Source organism: Rhinoderma darwinii, chromosome 1 (genome assembly GCF_050947455.1).
Source record: "Rhinoderma darwinii isolate aRhiDar2 chromosome 1, aRhiDar2.hap1, whole genome shotgun sequence".
Lineage (NCBI taxonomy): Eukaryota > Metazoa > Chordata > Amphibia > Anura > Rhinodermatidae > Rhinoderma > Rhinoderma darwinii.
The window spans coordinates 538,738,125-538,752,262 of record NC_134687.1 but is presented as its reverse complement, the minus strand read 5'-3'; the positions used below and the strand labels follow the sequence as shown (position 1 = coordinate 538,752,262).

Below are 14,138 nucleotides of genomic sequence, written 5' to 3'. Positions count from 1 at the left end.
CGGAAACCAAATGCTGATGTGAACAGGCTCTAATTTCTCTTCTTTTGCATCTGTTTACTTTTATTCATGTAATCTGGACAGAGGTTTACAGAGTTTTTCAAAAATCTACAAATAGTTTTTATAGCAGAATGAGGTGCCTTGCATTTCCCAAGCTGCTGAAGGTTCTCCAACAAGATGAACAGCACTTAGACTACCATATGTTTTCTAATTGTGAGTTATGTTTGCCATCGGTAATGCATGATCATCTGTAAGTGTGGAAAAAGCAATGGGTCTTTCTTTTAGGATTACTTTTTTCTGTCTCTCATAATGAGTAACATATTTTAAAAAAAATTGGCTATAATGACTGTGGATGCCAGTAATCAAAATGAATTTACTGCACACAGAGGCGTAGCTAGGTTCTCTTGCACTCGGGGCAAAGATTCAGTTTGGCACCCCGCCCCCAACTTCTTTCCCGACATCTCCTTCCCCCTTGCCATGTTTGCATTTTCTACCAATAAATGAGGTGTCATTGTTTTCACATATTTTTTTTATGTAACACGAGCATTTGTACATTTTACAAATGATATAGTTATACAAAAGTAGTTAACATAACAATAAATGAAAATAAAATAAATGAAAGAGGTCAGTGCCGGACTAAAACAGATTGTATAACTGAGGCTAATGAGACTATATGGTGACATAATGAACAGCCACCTCTTGTAGATACTACCACACAGCCCCCCCTGTGGATAGTACCACACAGCCCACTGTAGATAGTGCCACACAGCCCCCTCTTGTAGATAGTGCCACACAGTCCCTTGTAGATAGTGGCACACAGCCCCCCTTGTAGTTAGTGGCCCATACCCCCCTATTATATAGTTCCACACATCCCCCCATAGATAGTGCCACACACACCCCTTGTAGATACTGCCACACTTCCCCCTACTAGATAGTGGCATACACACCACTTGTAGATACTGCCACACTTCCCTGTACTAGATAGTGCCACACCCTTGTGGATAGGGCCAAACATACACCCCTTTAGATAGTGCCATGCACCCTCCTTGTAGATAAAGCCACACTGCCCCCTTATAGATAGTGCCACCACACACACACACACACACACACACACACACACACACATACATACATACACACACACACACACACACACACACACACACACACACACACCCTGTAGATAGTGCCTAGTTCCACTAGGTTTCAATTTTTTTTTATGGAAACAGTAGCGTACCACACTATGCTATTGTTCCCATGAAAAAGACAGAAACCTAGCGAAACGAAGGCAAACAAACAAAAAAATACCATTGAAATCAATGGGGATGCAAATGGAAACAATACTTTCCTCTTGTCTTTCCGTCCATCTGTTCCTCTGATGGAACAGATGAACGGTAAGCCAAACGGATGCCCAACGCTGATGTGAACAGGTCCTAAGTCTTAATAAATCTCTCCCCCATTATCTCTTTTGTTATTTTAACACATCACTGCTGCCATTTATTTTAACAGCTGGACAGCTCTTTGAACCATTTCCTTATTTATATATATATATATATATATATATATATATATATATATATATACATAGTCCAGGCTCCTCTACATGCCATATTATGACTTTAGAGCAATGTGCGGGAGGCCATATAGTTTTGTCATAACTTGTGGTGATTGGAGAGGCCCAAGCAAAACCTTTCAACTACGGTCCAAGAACCTTTGTCTACACCCCTGTTGTAGGTTGAAGTTGTATTAGTTGCTGATGTCATTCATAATTATTGTTGTTTGGAGGGGTTGGCTTGTTTTTTTAAACGGAATCTGATATGATCTCAAGTTTTGCCTTCCCCTTTTCCATGATAACTCCACAGTGGCTGATGGGTTTTCTTATATGATGACCAAGTGTCACATTTGTGGAATTTACTGTAAATTGAATGTAATGAATCGGTGATTATGAAGATGAATATATTTTATAGTGGACATTAATAGGTTAAAAAGAAGCCCACTTAAGAACAAAACTACATATGCATAAAAGATACATAAATACATGTATTACCTCCATTCGTCATTTGTTCTGCAGCCTATTATTGCTTTTCTAAATTTCTTAAGCAACATAAGGAAGTTAAATTAGTGGTAATATTACATGCCAGGAGGTACAGGCTGGGTAAGGAAGAAGGACGATTGCTACATTATATCTGCATGTTTACACACTTGCTGTCTCTATGCGAAAACTAAAGTCAATCCAGGTAAACTCAGAGCAAGCTTCAACACATAGATATTTCTTGGAGATCATTTTAACGTAGAATAGAAAGTAACAATCTAAAAGTTTTTGGTGGCAAAAGATGTCTTTAGTTTAGACAAAAAAAAAAAGAATAACAAACTAGCAGGAAAAAAACTACCATTAAACTTAGGCCGGATTCAAACGAGTGTGTGGGTTTTGCTATTAACTTCAATGGGTGCGTGATGCGCGAAAAACGTGCAAATATAGGACATGGCGTGAAAATCACTGACAGTCTGAACGGCCCCATTGACTAACATAGTTCTGTGCGACGTGCGTGAAAATCACGCGCGTAGCACAGACGTATTATACGTTCATCTGAATAAGCCCTTAGTCACAGTTCTAGCCCTAGGCCCCAACTTTACACTACTTAGTACAATGAAGCATACATTGTTGCAAATACATTTTAGTGCTTTATATGCAATTTACAATTATATCACATTCCACTATTCTAGCCCACCTAGCACAGCCCGAAAACCTCTAAACCAAGTGAGTACACCTGAAGTCTGCAGAGCTCAAGAGACACGGAGCTGTACAGTCATGTCACTTTTATCATTCCGTATGTCTTTGAGGACACTAAGCACTTTCATGATTTTTAATGACTATCAGGGTTGATCTTTCCCTTTAGGAATATGGGTCAGGCCTAACTGTAAGATGTCAACAGAATGCCTAAATTAGACTGCAGCAGGTACAATACTGACACAGAACCACAAAGGAGATGTGACACTGAGCAAACACCATTAACTTCTCTTTTTTAGCTGTGTATAGATCTGTGGAAGACTTTGCTCAAATTACTATTATTTTTCTTCCACCTAATGAAATCTTTAAAGTGAGGAGAGATGAGCGTCTCAGCAGCTAGTCTCAGAAGACGCAATGCCTAAATAATTTTTCTCCAATATTTGCCTAAAGCTGGCCACACACGTGCAATAATTGTTGGGCGAACAGTCTTTCGGCCATAGCTATTTCACCCAACTCTGCCATGTTTATTCCAATGGGGATAGGGAATAAGCCGCTGGCATTGGCGTATTTCTGACAGGAACAAAGGTTTGGGCATATTCAAATGCATCATGCCTTATTTTTTCTTCGCAAACATGTCCAGGAGGCCCACATACACATTAGGCTCTATGTACATCACGTTTCTGCTCTATGTTTAGCGTGTATGTCGGGAAAGCTCCGAATGTACATTCTAAACCTCTCCATAAGGCTCCATTATCCTGAGGTAGGCCAAAAGTAGTAGACTACGCTTTTCCACCCCGAGGGATCCCGCAAAAAAAGTTGTTTTTTTTCGCGTGCAATATAAAAAAAATGTAACATAGGAGCCTCTGGATGACGAATACCACTGTATGGCATGTGTCACAGGTATACATTTAACGTATACGCCGTGGACTTTTCATTAGCCTTTCATGATGTTTACCTTTAACGGATACCATCATAGTCTATGGGTTATTTATGCATTAAACAGATGTCTAATAGTAACATCCGTCGCCCATAGACTATAATGGTATCTGTTTAACATATACCTCGTGAACAGGATTATAGGAGTCCATGACGTATACGTTTAATGTATATCATTGAACTCTATAGTGACAGATCCCACTGTTAAGGCATCTGACACAGCCTACGTTTAAGTTGTACGTGGGGAGATTTTCTCTGTGTATACTTTAAAACTTAGGCCAAAAACGTGATATTCACAGAGCCGATCCTGCTAAAATCCGTGGGTTTGGCTGATGTTTATCTAACGTGTATGGCCATCTTTAGGGTGAGGTTTTCGCCAATTTTACAAACACATATTTAATGTTTATGGATAACTTACGTTAAAGTTAAACTCATAAGATTATACAGGTGACAAGGGCTTGCCTGGGATAAGTAGACTTAAAAAGGCTCTGTCACCAGATTTTCAAACCCCTATCTCGTATTGCAGCAGATCGGCGCTGCAATGTAGATTACAGTAACGTTTTGTTTTTTTAAAAACCGAGCATTTTTGGCCAAGTTATGACCATTTTTATATTTATGCAAATGAGCTGTGTCCTCGCTCATCCGACGCGATGAAGTTCCTGTGGGAGGAAGTGAGTGACGTCACAGCGTGATCTCGCGAGGACACGCTGTGTGTCTGTGCACTGCCAAAAGCTGGGTGGTAACAAAGAGAAGTGGATGATGCTGATTCGTCAGCATCATACACTTCTATTCACAACGCCCAGCTAGTAAAACAAGTAAAAACGCCGAGATGTACACACACAATACACGCCCACTTGGACATAACTTTAAACACGCCCAGTTGTACTTAAAGAGGCTCTGTCACCAGATTTTGCAACCCCTATCTGCTATTGCAGCAGATAGGCGCTGCAATGTAGATTACAGTAACGTTTTTATTTTTAAAAAACGAGCATTTTTGGCCAAGTTATGACCATTTTTGTATTTATGCAAATGAGGCTTGCAAAAGTACAACTGGGCGTGTTGAAAAGTAAAAGTACAACTGGGCGTGTATTATGTGCGTACATCGGGGCGTTTTTACTTCTTTTACTAGCTGGGCGTTCTGACGAGAAGTATCATCCACTTCTCTTCAGAACGCCCAGCTTCTGGCAGATCACGCTGTGACGTCACTTCCCCAGGTCCTGCATCGTGTCAGACGAGCGAGGACACATCGGCACCAGAGGCTACAGTTGATTCTGCAGCAGCATCGACGTTTGCAGGTAAGTAGCTACATCGACTTACCTGCAAACGCCGATGCTGCTGCAGAATCATCTGTAGCCTCTGGTGCCGATGTGGCCGACACGATGCAGGACCTGTGAGTGACGTCACAGCGTGATCTCTCGAGAACACGCTGTGTGTCTGCACTGCCAGAAGCAGGGCGTTCTAAAGAGAAGTGGATGATACTTCTATACACAACGCCCAGCTAGTAAAAGAAGTAAAAACGCCCCGATGTACGCACATAATACACGCCCAGTTGTACTTTTACTTTTCAACACGCCCAGTTGTACTTTTGCAAGCCTCATTTGCATAAATACAAAAATGGTCATAACTTGGCCAAAAATGCTTGTTTTTTAAAAATAAAAACGTTACTGTAATCTACATTGCAGCGCCTATCTGCTGCAATAGCAGATAGGGGTTGCAAAATCTGGTGACAGAGCCTCTTTAAGAAAGGCTCATTTGCATAAATATAAAAATGGTCATAACTTGGCCAAAAATGCTCGTTTTTGGAAAAAAAAAATGTTACTGTTATCTACATTGCAGCGCCGATCTGCTGCAATAGGGGATAGGGGTTTAAAAATCTGGTGACAGAGCCTCTTTAAGGCCCTTTTACACTGGCCAATTATCGGGCAAACAAGCGTTCATATGAACACTCGCTCCTGACGTAATAAGGGCAACGATCAGCCAATCAACGAGAAAACGATTGTATCGTTTATGCAGCATGAAATATTATTGTTGTCGGCAGGTCATCTCCCTGTGTAGACAGGGAGATATGCTGCCGACATGATAGAAATGTATGGGGATGAGGGATCGTAGTAACATTTGCTCGTCACCATGCATTGCTGCTTGTGAAAGGAGCAAACCCTGATCGGCACTCGTTTACACGGCCCGTGTAAGAGGACCCTTACTTCCAAAATCATTTTTATCTTCTGAGGTGAGGCTTGGTGTTAAAATCTTTTATGTGGAAAATAGCATTAAACATCTGCTTCAACTGGTAGTTCAAAAGCTAGACTGACGCCTCTGTATGTATTCCAGCAGCGACCCCCACATTGAATAGTGAGGGGCAGGCTGTTCATGACACATGAGTGGGAAAATACATGTGATTAGTAGTTGTATACATATTAATAAAACCATTGCAATTATTCTTAGTCTTATATAATGTGTAGAGAGCTATGATACATCCTTTCAGTAAGTCTTGTGGACTGACGTACAATATAAAGACCACACTGTACGAATGAATGGAATCATTTGTTGAGCAGATGACCACAACAATTATCTATTCCAAAGTTGCTGTCCTCCTGCTTATTTTGCATTAATGTCAATGGACAGAATTCACTATTGATATTATGTGAAGAGGATGCCCACTGAAAACTGTGCATTACTGTGCGAGAAAACGTCTGCGAGAAAAGGTCTTTTCATCTAATAAGAAAACAATAAAACATGTTAGTGTTTGCCCTAAATACCACACCACATAACTTCCCAGAAAATACATAGCAGAACAATTATAATAATTCATGTATGGGAAAATTTTAAGAATATACACTACCGTTCAAAAGTTTGGGGTCACCCAGACAATTTTGTGTTTTCCATGAAAACTCAGACTTATATTATCAAATGAGTTGCAAAATGACTAGAAAATATAGTCAAGACATTGACAAGGTTAGAAATAATGATTTTTATTTTAACCCCTTAATGACCGGCCTATTTTGGACCTTAATGACCAAGCTATTTTTTACGTTTTTCAATCGTCGCATTCCAAGAGCTATAACCTTCTTATTTTTGCGTCGACATAGCTGTATAAGATCTTGTTTTTTGCGGGACAAGTTGCACTTTTTAATAGCACCATTTTTAGGGTACATATTATTTATTGATTAACTTTTATTAACTTTTTTTTGGGGGGGAATAGAAAAAAATCAGAAATTTCGCCACACTTTTTTGCATCCTAAATCTACGCCGTTTACCGTGTGGTATAAATAACACAATAACTTTATTCAGCGGGTTGTTACGATTGCAACGATACCAAATTTGTATAGTTTTTGTATGTTTTACTACTTTTACACAGTGAAAACACTTTTTTTTCAAAATTATTTGTTTTTGTGTCTCCATATTTGAAGAGCCGTAACGTTTTTATTTTTTCGCCGATGCGGTCATATGAGGGCTTTTTTTTTGCGGGACGACTTGTAGTTTTTATTGGTACCATTTTGGAGTAGATGCGACTTTTTGATCACTTTTTATTACATTTTTTTAAAGTCAGGATTCACAGAAAACAGCAATTTTTCCATAGTTTTTTATTATTTTTTTTACGGCGTTCACCGTGTGGGTTAAATAATGTAATAGATTTATAGTTCGGGTCGTTACGGACGCGGCGATAACAAATATGTGTAACTTTTTAACTTTATTTTGTTTTTTTAATAGTAAAGCATTTTGTAAGGGGAAAAGCTGGGTTTTTCATTTTTTTTCACATTTTTTTTAAAATTAACTTTATTAAACTTTTTTTTCACTTTTTTACTAGTCCCATTAGGGGACTATAATATGCGATTCTGCGATCGCATTTATAATACACTGCAATACTTTTGCAGTGTATTACTGCCTGTCCGTTTAACACGGACAGGCATCTGCTAGGTCATGCCTGCGGCATGATCTAGCAGGCATTCACTCCAGGCAGCCTGGGGGCCTTTATTAGACCCCGGCTGCCATTAGAGATACAGACACTCGGCGATCGTATCGCCGGGTGTCGGTGGGGGAGAGAGGGAGCTCCCACCCTCTCTCCAAAACCACTCAGATGCGGTGCTCGCTATTGAGCACCGCATCTGAGGGGTTAAACGTGTGAGATCGATACTAATATCGATCTCACACGGCAGAGCAGGGACGCTCCCAGCCCTCAGCTGCCTCTAGCAGCTGAGAGTAGGGAGATCTGACAGTTCCCTGCTCTGTAAACTTATTCCGATGCCGCGACGTAAAAAGTCTATGGCATCGGAATAAGGCCCGTTAGTGACCGACGTAGAAACACGATGGGCCGGTCACTAACGGGTTAAATAATAATTTTCTCCTTCAAACTTTGCTTTCGTCAAAGAATGCTCCATTTGCAGCAATTACAGCATTGCAGACCTTTGGCATTCTAGCTGTTAATTTGCTGAGGTAATCGGGAGAAATTTCACCCCATGCTTCCAGAAGCCCCTCCCACAAGTTGGATTGGCTTGATGGGCACTTCTTGCGTACCATACGGTCAAGCTGCTCCCACAACAGCTCTATGGGGTTGAGATCTGGTGACTGCGCTGGCCACTCCATTACAGGTAGAATACCAGCTGCCTGCTTCTTCCCTAAATAGTTCTTGCATAATTTGGAGGTGTGCTTTGGGTCATTGTCCTGTTGTAGGATGAAATTGGCTCCAATCAAGCGCTGTCCACAGGGTATGGCATGGCGTTGCAAAATGGAGTGATAGGCTTCCTTATTCAAAATCCCATTTACCTTGTACAAATCTCCCACTTTACCAGCACCAAAGCAACCCCAGACCATCACATTACCTCCACCATGCTTGACAGATGGCATCAGGCACTCTTCCAGCATCTTTTCAGTTGTTCTGCGTCTCAAAAATGTTCTTCTGTGTGATCCATACACCTCAAACTTTGATTCTTATGTCCATAACACTTTTTTCCAATCTTTCTCTGTCCAATGTCTGTGTGCTTTTGCCCATATTAATCTTTTCCTTTTATTAGCCAGTCTCAGATATGGCTTTTTTTTTTGCCTCTCTACCCTGAAGGCCAGCATCCCAGAGTCGCCTCTTCACTGTAGACGTTGACCCTGGCGTTTTGCAGGTACTATTTAATGAAGATGCCAGTTGAGGACCTGTGAGGCGTCTATTTCTCAAACTAGAGACTCTAATGTACTTGTCGCTCAGTTGTGCACATTGTTAATGTGCTAAATGACTATTTTAGCTGCAAACGTCTGTTTTTTTTTGCAATATCTACATAGGTGTATAGAGGCCCATTTCCAGCAACCATCACTCCAGTGTTCTAATGGTACATTGTGTTTGCTAACTGTGTTAGAAGGCTAATGGATGATTAGAAAACACTTAAAAACCCTTGTGCAATTATGTTAGCACCGCTGTAAACAGTTTTGCTGTTTAGAGGAGCTATAAAACTGACCTTCCTTTCAGCTAGTTGAGAATCTGGAGCATTACATTTGTGGGTTCGATTAAACTCTCAAAATGGCTAGAAAAAGAGAGCTTCCATGTGAAACTCTACAGTCTATTCTTGTTCTTAGAAATGAAGGCTATTCCATGCGAGAAATTGCCAAGAAATTGAAGATTTCCTATAAGGTGTGTACTACTCCCTTCAGAGGACAGCACACACAGGCTCTAACCAGAGTAGAAAGAGAAGTGGGAGGCCCTGCTGCACAACTGAGCAACAAGTCAAGTACATTAGAGTCTCTAGTTTGAGAAATAGACGCCTCACAGGTCCTCAACTGGCAGCTTCATTAAATAGTACCCGCAAAACGCCAGTGTCAACGTCTACAGTGAAGAGGCAACTCCGGGATGCTGGCCTTCAGGGCAGAGTGGCAAAGAAAAAGCCATATCTGAGACTGGCTAATAAAAGGAAAAGATTCATATGGGCAAAAGCACACAGACATTGGACAGAGGAAGATTGGAAAAAAGTGTTATGGACAGACGAATCGAAGTTTGAGGTGTTTGGATTACACAGAAGAACATTTCTGAGACGCAGAACAACTGAAAAGATGCTGGAAGAGTGCCTGACGCCATCTGTCAAGCATGGTGGAGGTAATGTGATGGTCTGGGGTTGCTTTGGTGCTGGTAAAGTGGGAGATTTGTACAAGGTAAAAGGGATTTTGAATAAGGAAGGCTATCACTCCATTTTGCAATGCCATGCCATACCCTGTGGACAGCGCTTGATTGGAGCCAATTTCATCCTACAACAGGACAATGACCCAAAGCACACCTCCAAATTATGCAAGAACTATTTAGGGAAGAAGCAGGCAGCTGGTATTCTATCTGTAATGGAGTGGCACAAAATTGTCTGGGTGACCCCAAACTTTTGAACGGTAGTGTATATGTGTATATATATGTATATATATATATATATATATATATATATATATATATATATATATATATATATATATATATATATATATATATATATATGTATACATATATATATATATATTTATATATATATATATTTATTTTTTTTATATATATTTATATATATATATATATATATATATTTATATAAAAGAAAGAGCTCTGATTATTATAAAGATATATTACTAAAAAGACATGGTGTAAAAGATGGATGTACACTAGATAGATAGATAGATAGATAGATAGATAGATAGATAGATAGATAGATAGATAGATAGATAGATAGATAGATAGATAGATATGAAAGTTGTATTAACTGTTTTATTTCTCTTTTACAGGTGTTTTATTCCGAATGTCTATGCAGCTCTCTTTACAGCTGCCCTTGTGCCATTAGTTTGCCTTGTGGTTGTGCTTGTAGTCTTCATTCATGCATACCAAGTTACACTGCAGTGGAAAGCATATGATGACGTGTTTAGAGGCAGACCCAATGCCACAGGTAGAGTACTGGGAATGAATGTACGTAATATCATCAACACAACGATGTCTATAAATAGACCTTGTTCGCATTGTGCGGATTTGCTGCAGATTTTGCATGGATTTTTAAAGCCCAAACCAGAACGGAACCTAAACAGAAGAAATATATAAAAGGAAATCACTATATGTCTGTTCTCCTCAATCCAATTCTAGTTTTGGCTTAAAAAATGCATGTAATATCTTCAGAATTCTTCACTGTGTGAACAAGGCCTGAGGCTCTGTTTTTACAGAAAAACTGACAGAAATCCTTTGTCTCCGATCCCAGCCGTTGCAGAGGAATGACAACTGTATACTACAGCCGGCACCTGTTGCGGATGGCGTAGGCATAGCTCCTGTGCCCATGCCATCCACTGGGCATACAATCAGGTCCTATTACAGTCAAAATATGACAATTAGTACGTAATGGTATGCGCATTTGCTCAGAGGGGTTACAGAAATTGTATAAAATTAGAAAAACATGGATGCTTTCTTCCAGACACAAGTGAGCTCGAAAAACCAGACACAGCCAATGGACAAGAGTGGCGCTGTCTCTGAAAGAAAGCAGCCATGTTTTTATAATGTCATACAACTCCTTTAATTACACTATATATTTTTTTCTGCTGTAAAATTTACTTGACCCAGAACTATTGTTAGTCTCAAACATGCAAAGAAGTCATCCCTGCAGTATTGCAGCCGTACTGTACATGGGACTGATGAGACATCTATCTGACTGAACCCCCAATGCAAAGAAAATGCAAGAAGTGAATGTTTGAAAGGAGATTTTCTAGCATGTTGGGAAGTCTTGTTATGTGACACTCCGCACTTCTCAGCAGGACACCGCATTGTGTTGATGCAATATTTTATCCCACAGGTCACACTATGAATTTTTTGTTTTTGCATATTTGCTGAGATCTTCCTTAACTAAAGCATTTTAAGAATGAACGTCTGACAGCTGAACCAATAAATGGTCATTGGAAAGCACAATCAAATCTTTCTCCAGGGCCTAAATTCTACTGTTTCCCAAGAATATGAACCTGAAAATCTTTTTTTCTCAGAATTTTTCAGGTTTATCACTATGATGTTTCTTAGAAACTCTAGTTATGTGCTCTTTCTGCTTTAAGGCATTGGCTGCAAAATGTATTAGATTGTTTTTAACTGCAGATAAAAGGTGAAATCACATAGGGGGTAATTTATTAAGACTGGCGTTCCATACACCAGTCTTAAGAGGAAACAAGCTGGAGTAAGATGCAACAAGTTTATTTAGGCTCACGCCTCTTAGTAAATTTGTTGCATGATTGGCTGTCCAAGCGCCACTGCGTGAATACAAAATGCCCCACAGTGTGTCTCTACCGGCCAGGCTGCTGTGGAACCCTGCAGGTGGCGCGATGATGACATCACGCTGCCTACACTACAAAAAAGGAGCCAAGCAGCGGTGTAGGGCGCCGAGAAAGGCTCCCTTGTAGGAAAACAGCACAGGAAACATTTATGGGGGGCAGGTCAGAGTCATCCAGCTCTACGGGCCTTATAGTGGTGGGGTCTGCCTCCATTTGGGGTATGCCACTCTACACAACACATATGGGAGATTTTTCTTTAACTTTGCTTCACAAATATTCTTTCATAGGAAAGTTGCAAACTGCACAAAAGTCGCAATCCCTCAGTGGGCGGAGCATGGTGGAAGTGGCATGAAGTGGGTCACCCACATCCTAACACACTTACTATAATTTACACCAGAAACATAACTAGATCTGGCGTAGATTTCACTCTGGTGCACTGACAGCCGAAGATGCAACAAATATGTCACATCTTACTCCTGTAGGCTTTAAGCGGAGACTGATGTATGAAACACCCCAATATTTATTTATTTTTTGCCATTTGGGCTAATATTGCAGCAGACCTGTTCCTGGGATTTATCCTCCATAGTTACTGGGCAGTATCTCTGATAGGGCTGTAAACAAATGAAGTGAATGTAGAATTTATTTCACATACCATCATAGAGTAATGTAATGTTTCCCTTGCAGAGATCCCTCTGATCTTATATCTTTTTGCTCTTATATCGGTGACATGGATTTGGGGAGGATTACATGTGGCCTACAGGCACCTCTGGATGTTGGTTCTGTTCATAATTTTTAATAGTTTACAGGTAAGATATCTAGAAGATTAACAATTTCACAAAACATTGCTGCCATAACGTGAGCCATGATAGATGATGGCTCAGCCCACCGATTGACTGTACCTCCCTATGGAGACGAGTGGTATGCTAACGTAACAAGCTCAAGTAATCCTAGTTTTATAGGAAAACTTTACTCAAATAATAGAACTTGTTTGCTTGCTGTCAAATATATAAGAATTTAAAACAGTGTTGAAATATCACATCAAATATCAAATTTTCAACTCTATATATAAATACGTTCTGTTCATTATCATGTCCATCGATGAGGTATGTGCGCGTAGAGTTCTTTTTATGCATTGATGGGGGAGAATTGCGGGGTCAAAGTCAATCATCAAGTGAATGGGACAGTGCTGCAATACCTTGCACAGCCGCTACGAATGTAACAGCGTGTGTAAGTACGAACACTGCTTTTACAAACGCTGTGGCCCCTTCAAACAGCTGATTGGGGGGGGGGGGACAGAGAGTCAGACCACCACTAATCTAATGTTAATAGATATAGATCAGCAGCACCGGACCAAAGACTAGGTTGGGTGCATGCCTTTTGGGTCACAGTCCAATGACCCTTCAATATAGACAGAAGAAAGTAAGGCAGCACCACCAAATATGTGAAAAAAATGATCCTTTTATTCCACGTGCGATGTTTCAGCTTAGTGTGAGCCTTGATGCTTGAGAAAGGCTCAAACTGAGCTGAAACGTCGCACGTGGAATAAAAGGATAATTTTTTTCACATATTTGGTAGTGCTGCCTTATTTTCTTCTACCAATCTAATGTTGATGGCCGTCAATTTTGAAAACCTGAAAAACCCCTTAAGGTGCAAGTGCATTGGTTTGTTTCTTTGTGTGTGTATGCCGCATATCCATAACTGTGCACATGACCACCAGCTCACCGCTGATAATATTCTGCATATGCCCCTAAACATACCTCATCGTGGAATAGAGGTTCGTGAGGGCCCGTATTAAAAAGTTTGCAGACAGTGCTGATTTCAATCAATCTTGTTAGAAAGACAAATTTACAATTTTTCAAAATAAAATCTACGCATTATGTATTGATAGAAGAAGTGATTCTCATCCGCGGGAAAGGGGATCATTTTGTACATGACTAACGCTCTCGAGCACATTTCCAGGGACAAAACTTTGCATGTAGGACAGTCTGTGGAAATAAGGCACAGTCTACACACAATGTTATCCAACACTTTAGGCCTTTATGTGATGACGCTGAAATATCATTTCATTAAAGTGTCACAAGATGAACTGGAGGGAGGCCTGTACATGAAAACGAGCCTTTTGTACGTGTAAATGTTTTGCTTTTGCCATACAGATGCCTAATAGTATTATAGATATTGTACAAAATTTTGACGTCACCCTTACAGATCCAAGAGTAAACTAATCTATTCACAACAG

The 14,138-nt window shown here is 40.2% G+C and overlaps 1 protein-coding gene across 1 annotated transcript in view; it reads left to right on the top strand.

Annotated features, from left to right (window-relative positions):
- ADGRV1 (adhesion G protein-coupled receptor V1) overlaps positions 1-14,138 on the top strand; it is a 681,209-nt gene that overhangs the window by 649,284 nt on the left and 17,787 nt on the right. The window contains exons 87-88 of the mRNA XM_075837359.1: positions 10,394-10,551; positions 12,587-12,708. Of these exons, the coding sequence (XP_075693474.1) occupies positions 10,394-10,551; positions 12,587-12,708 (280 nt within the window). The remainder of the gene's footprint in view (positions 1-10,393; positions 10,552-12,586; positions 12,709-14,138) is intronic.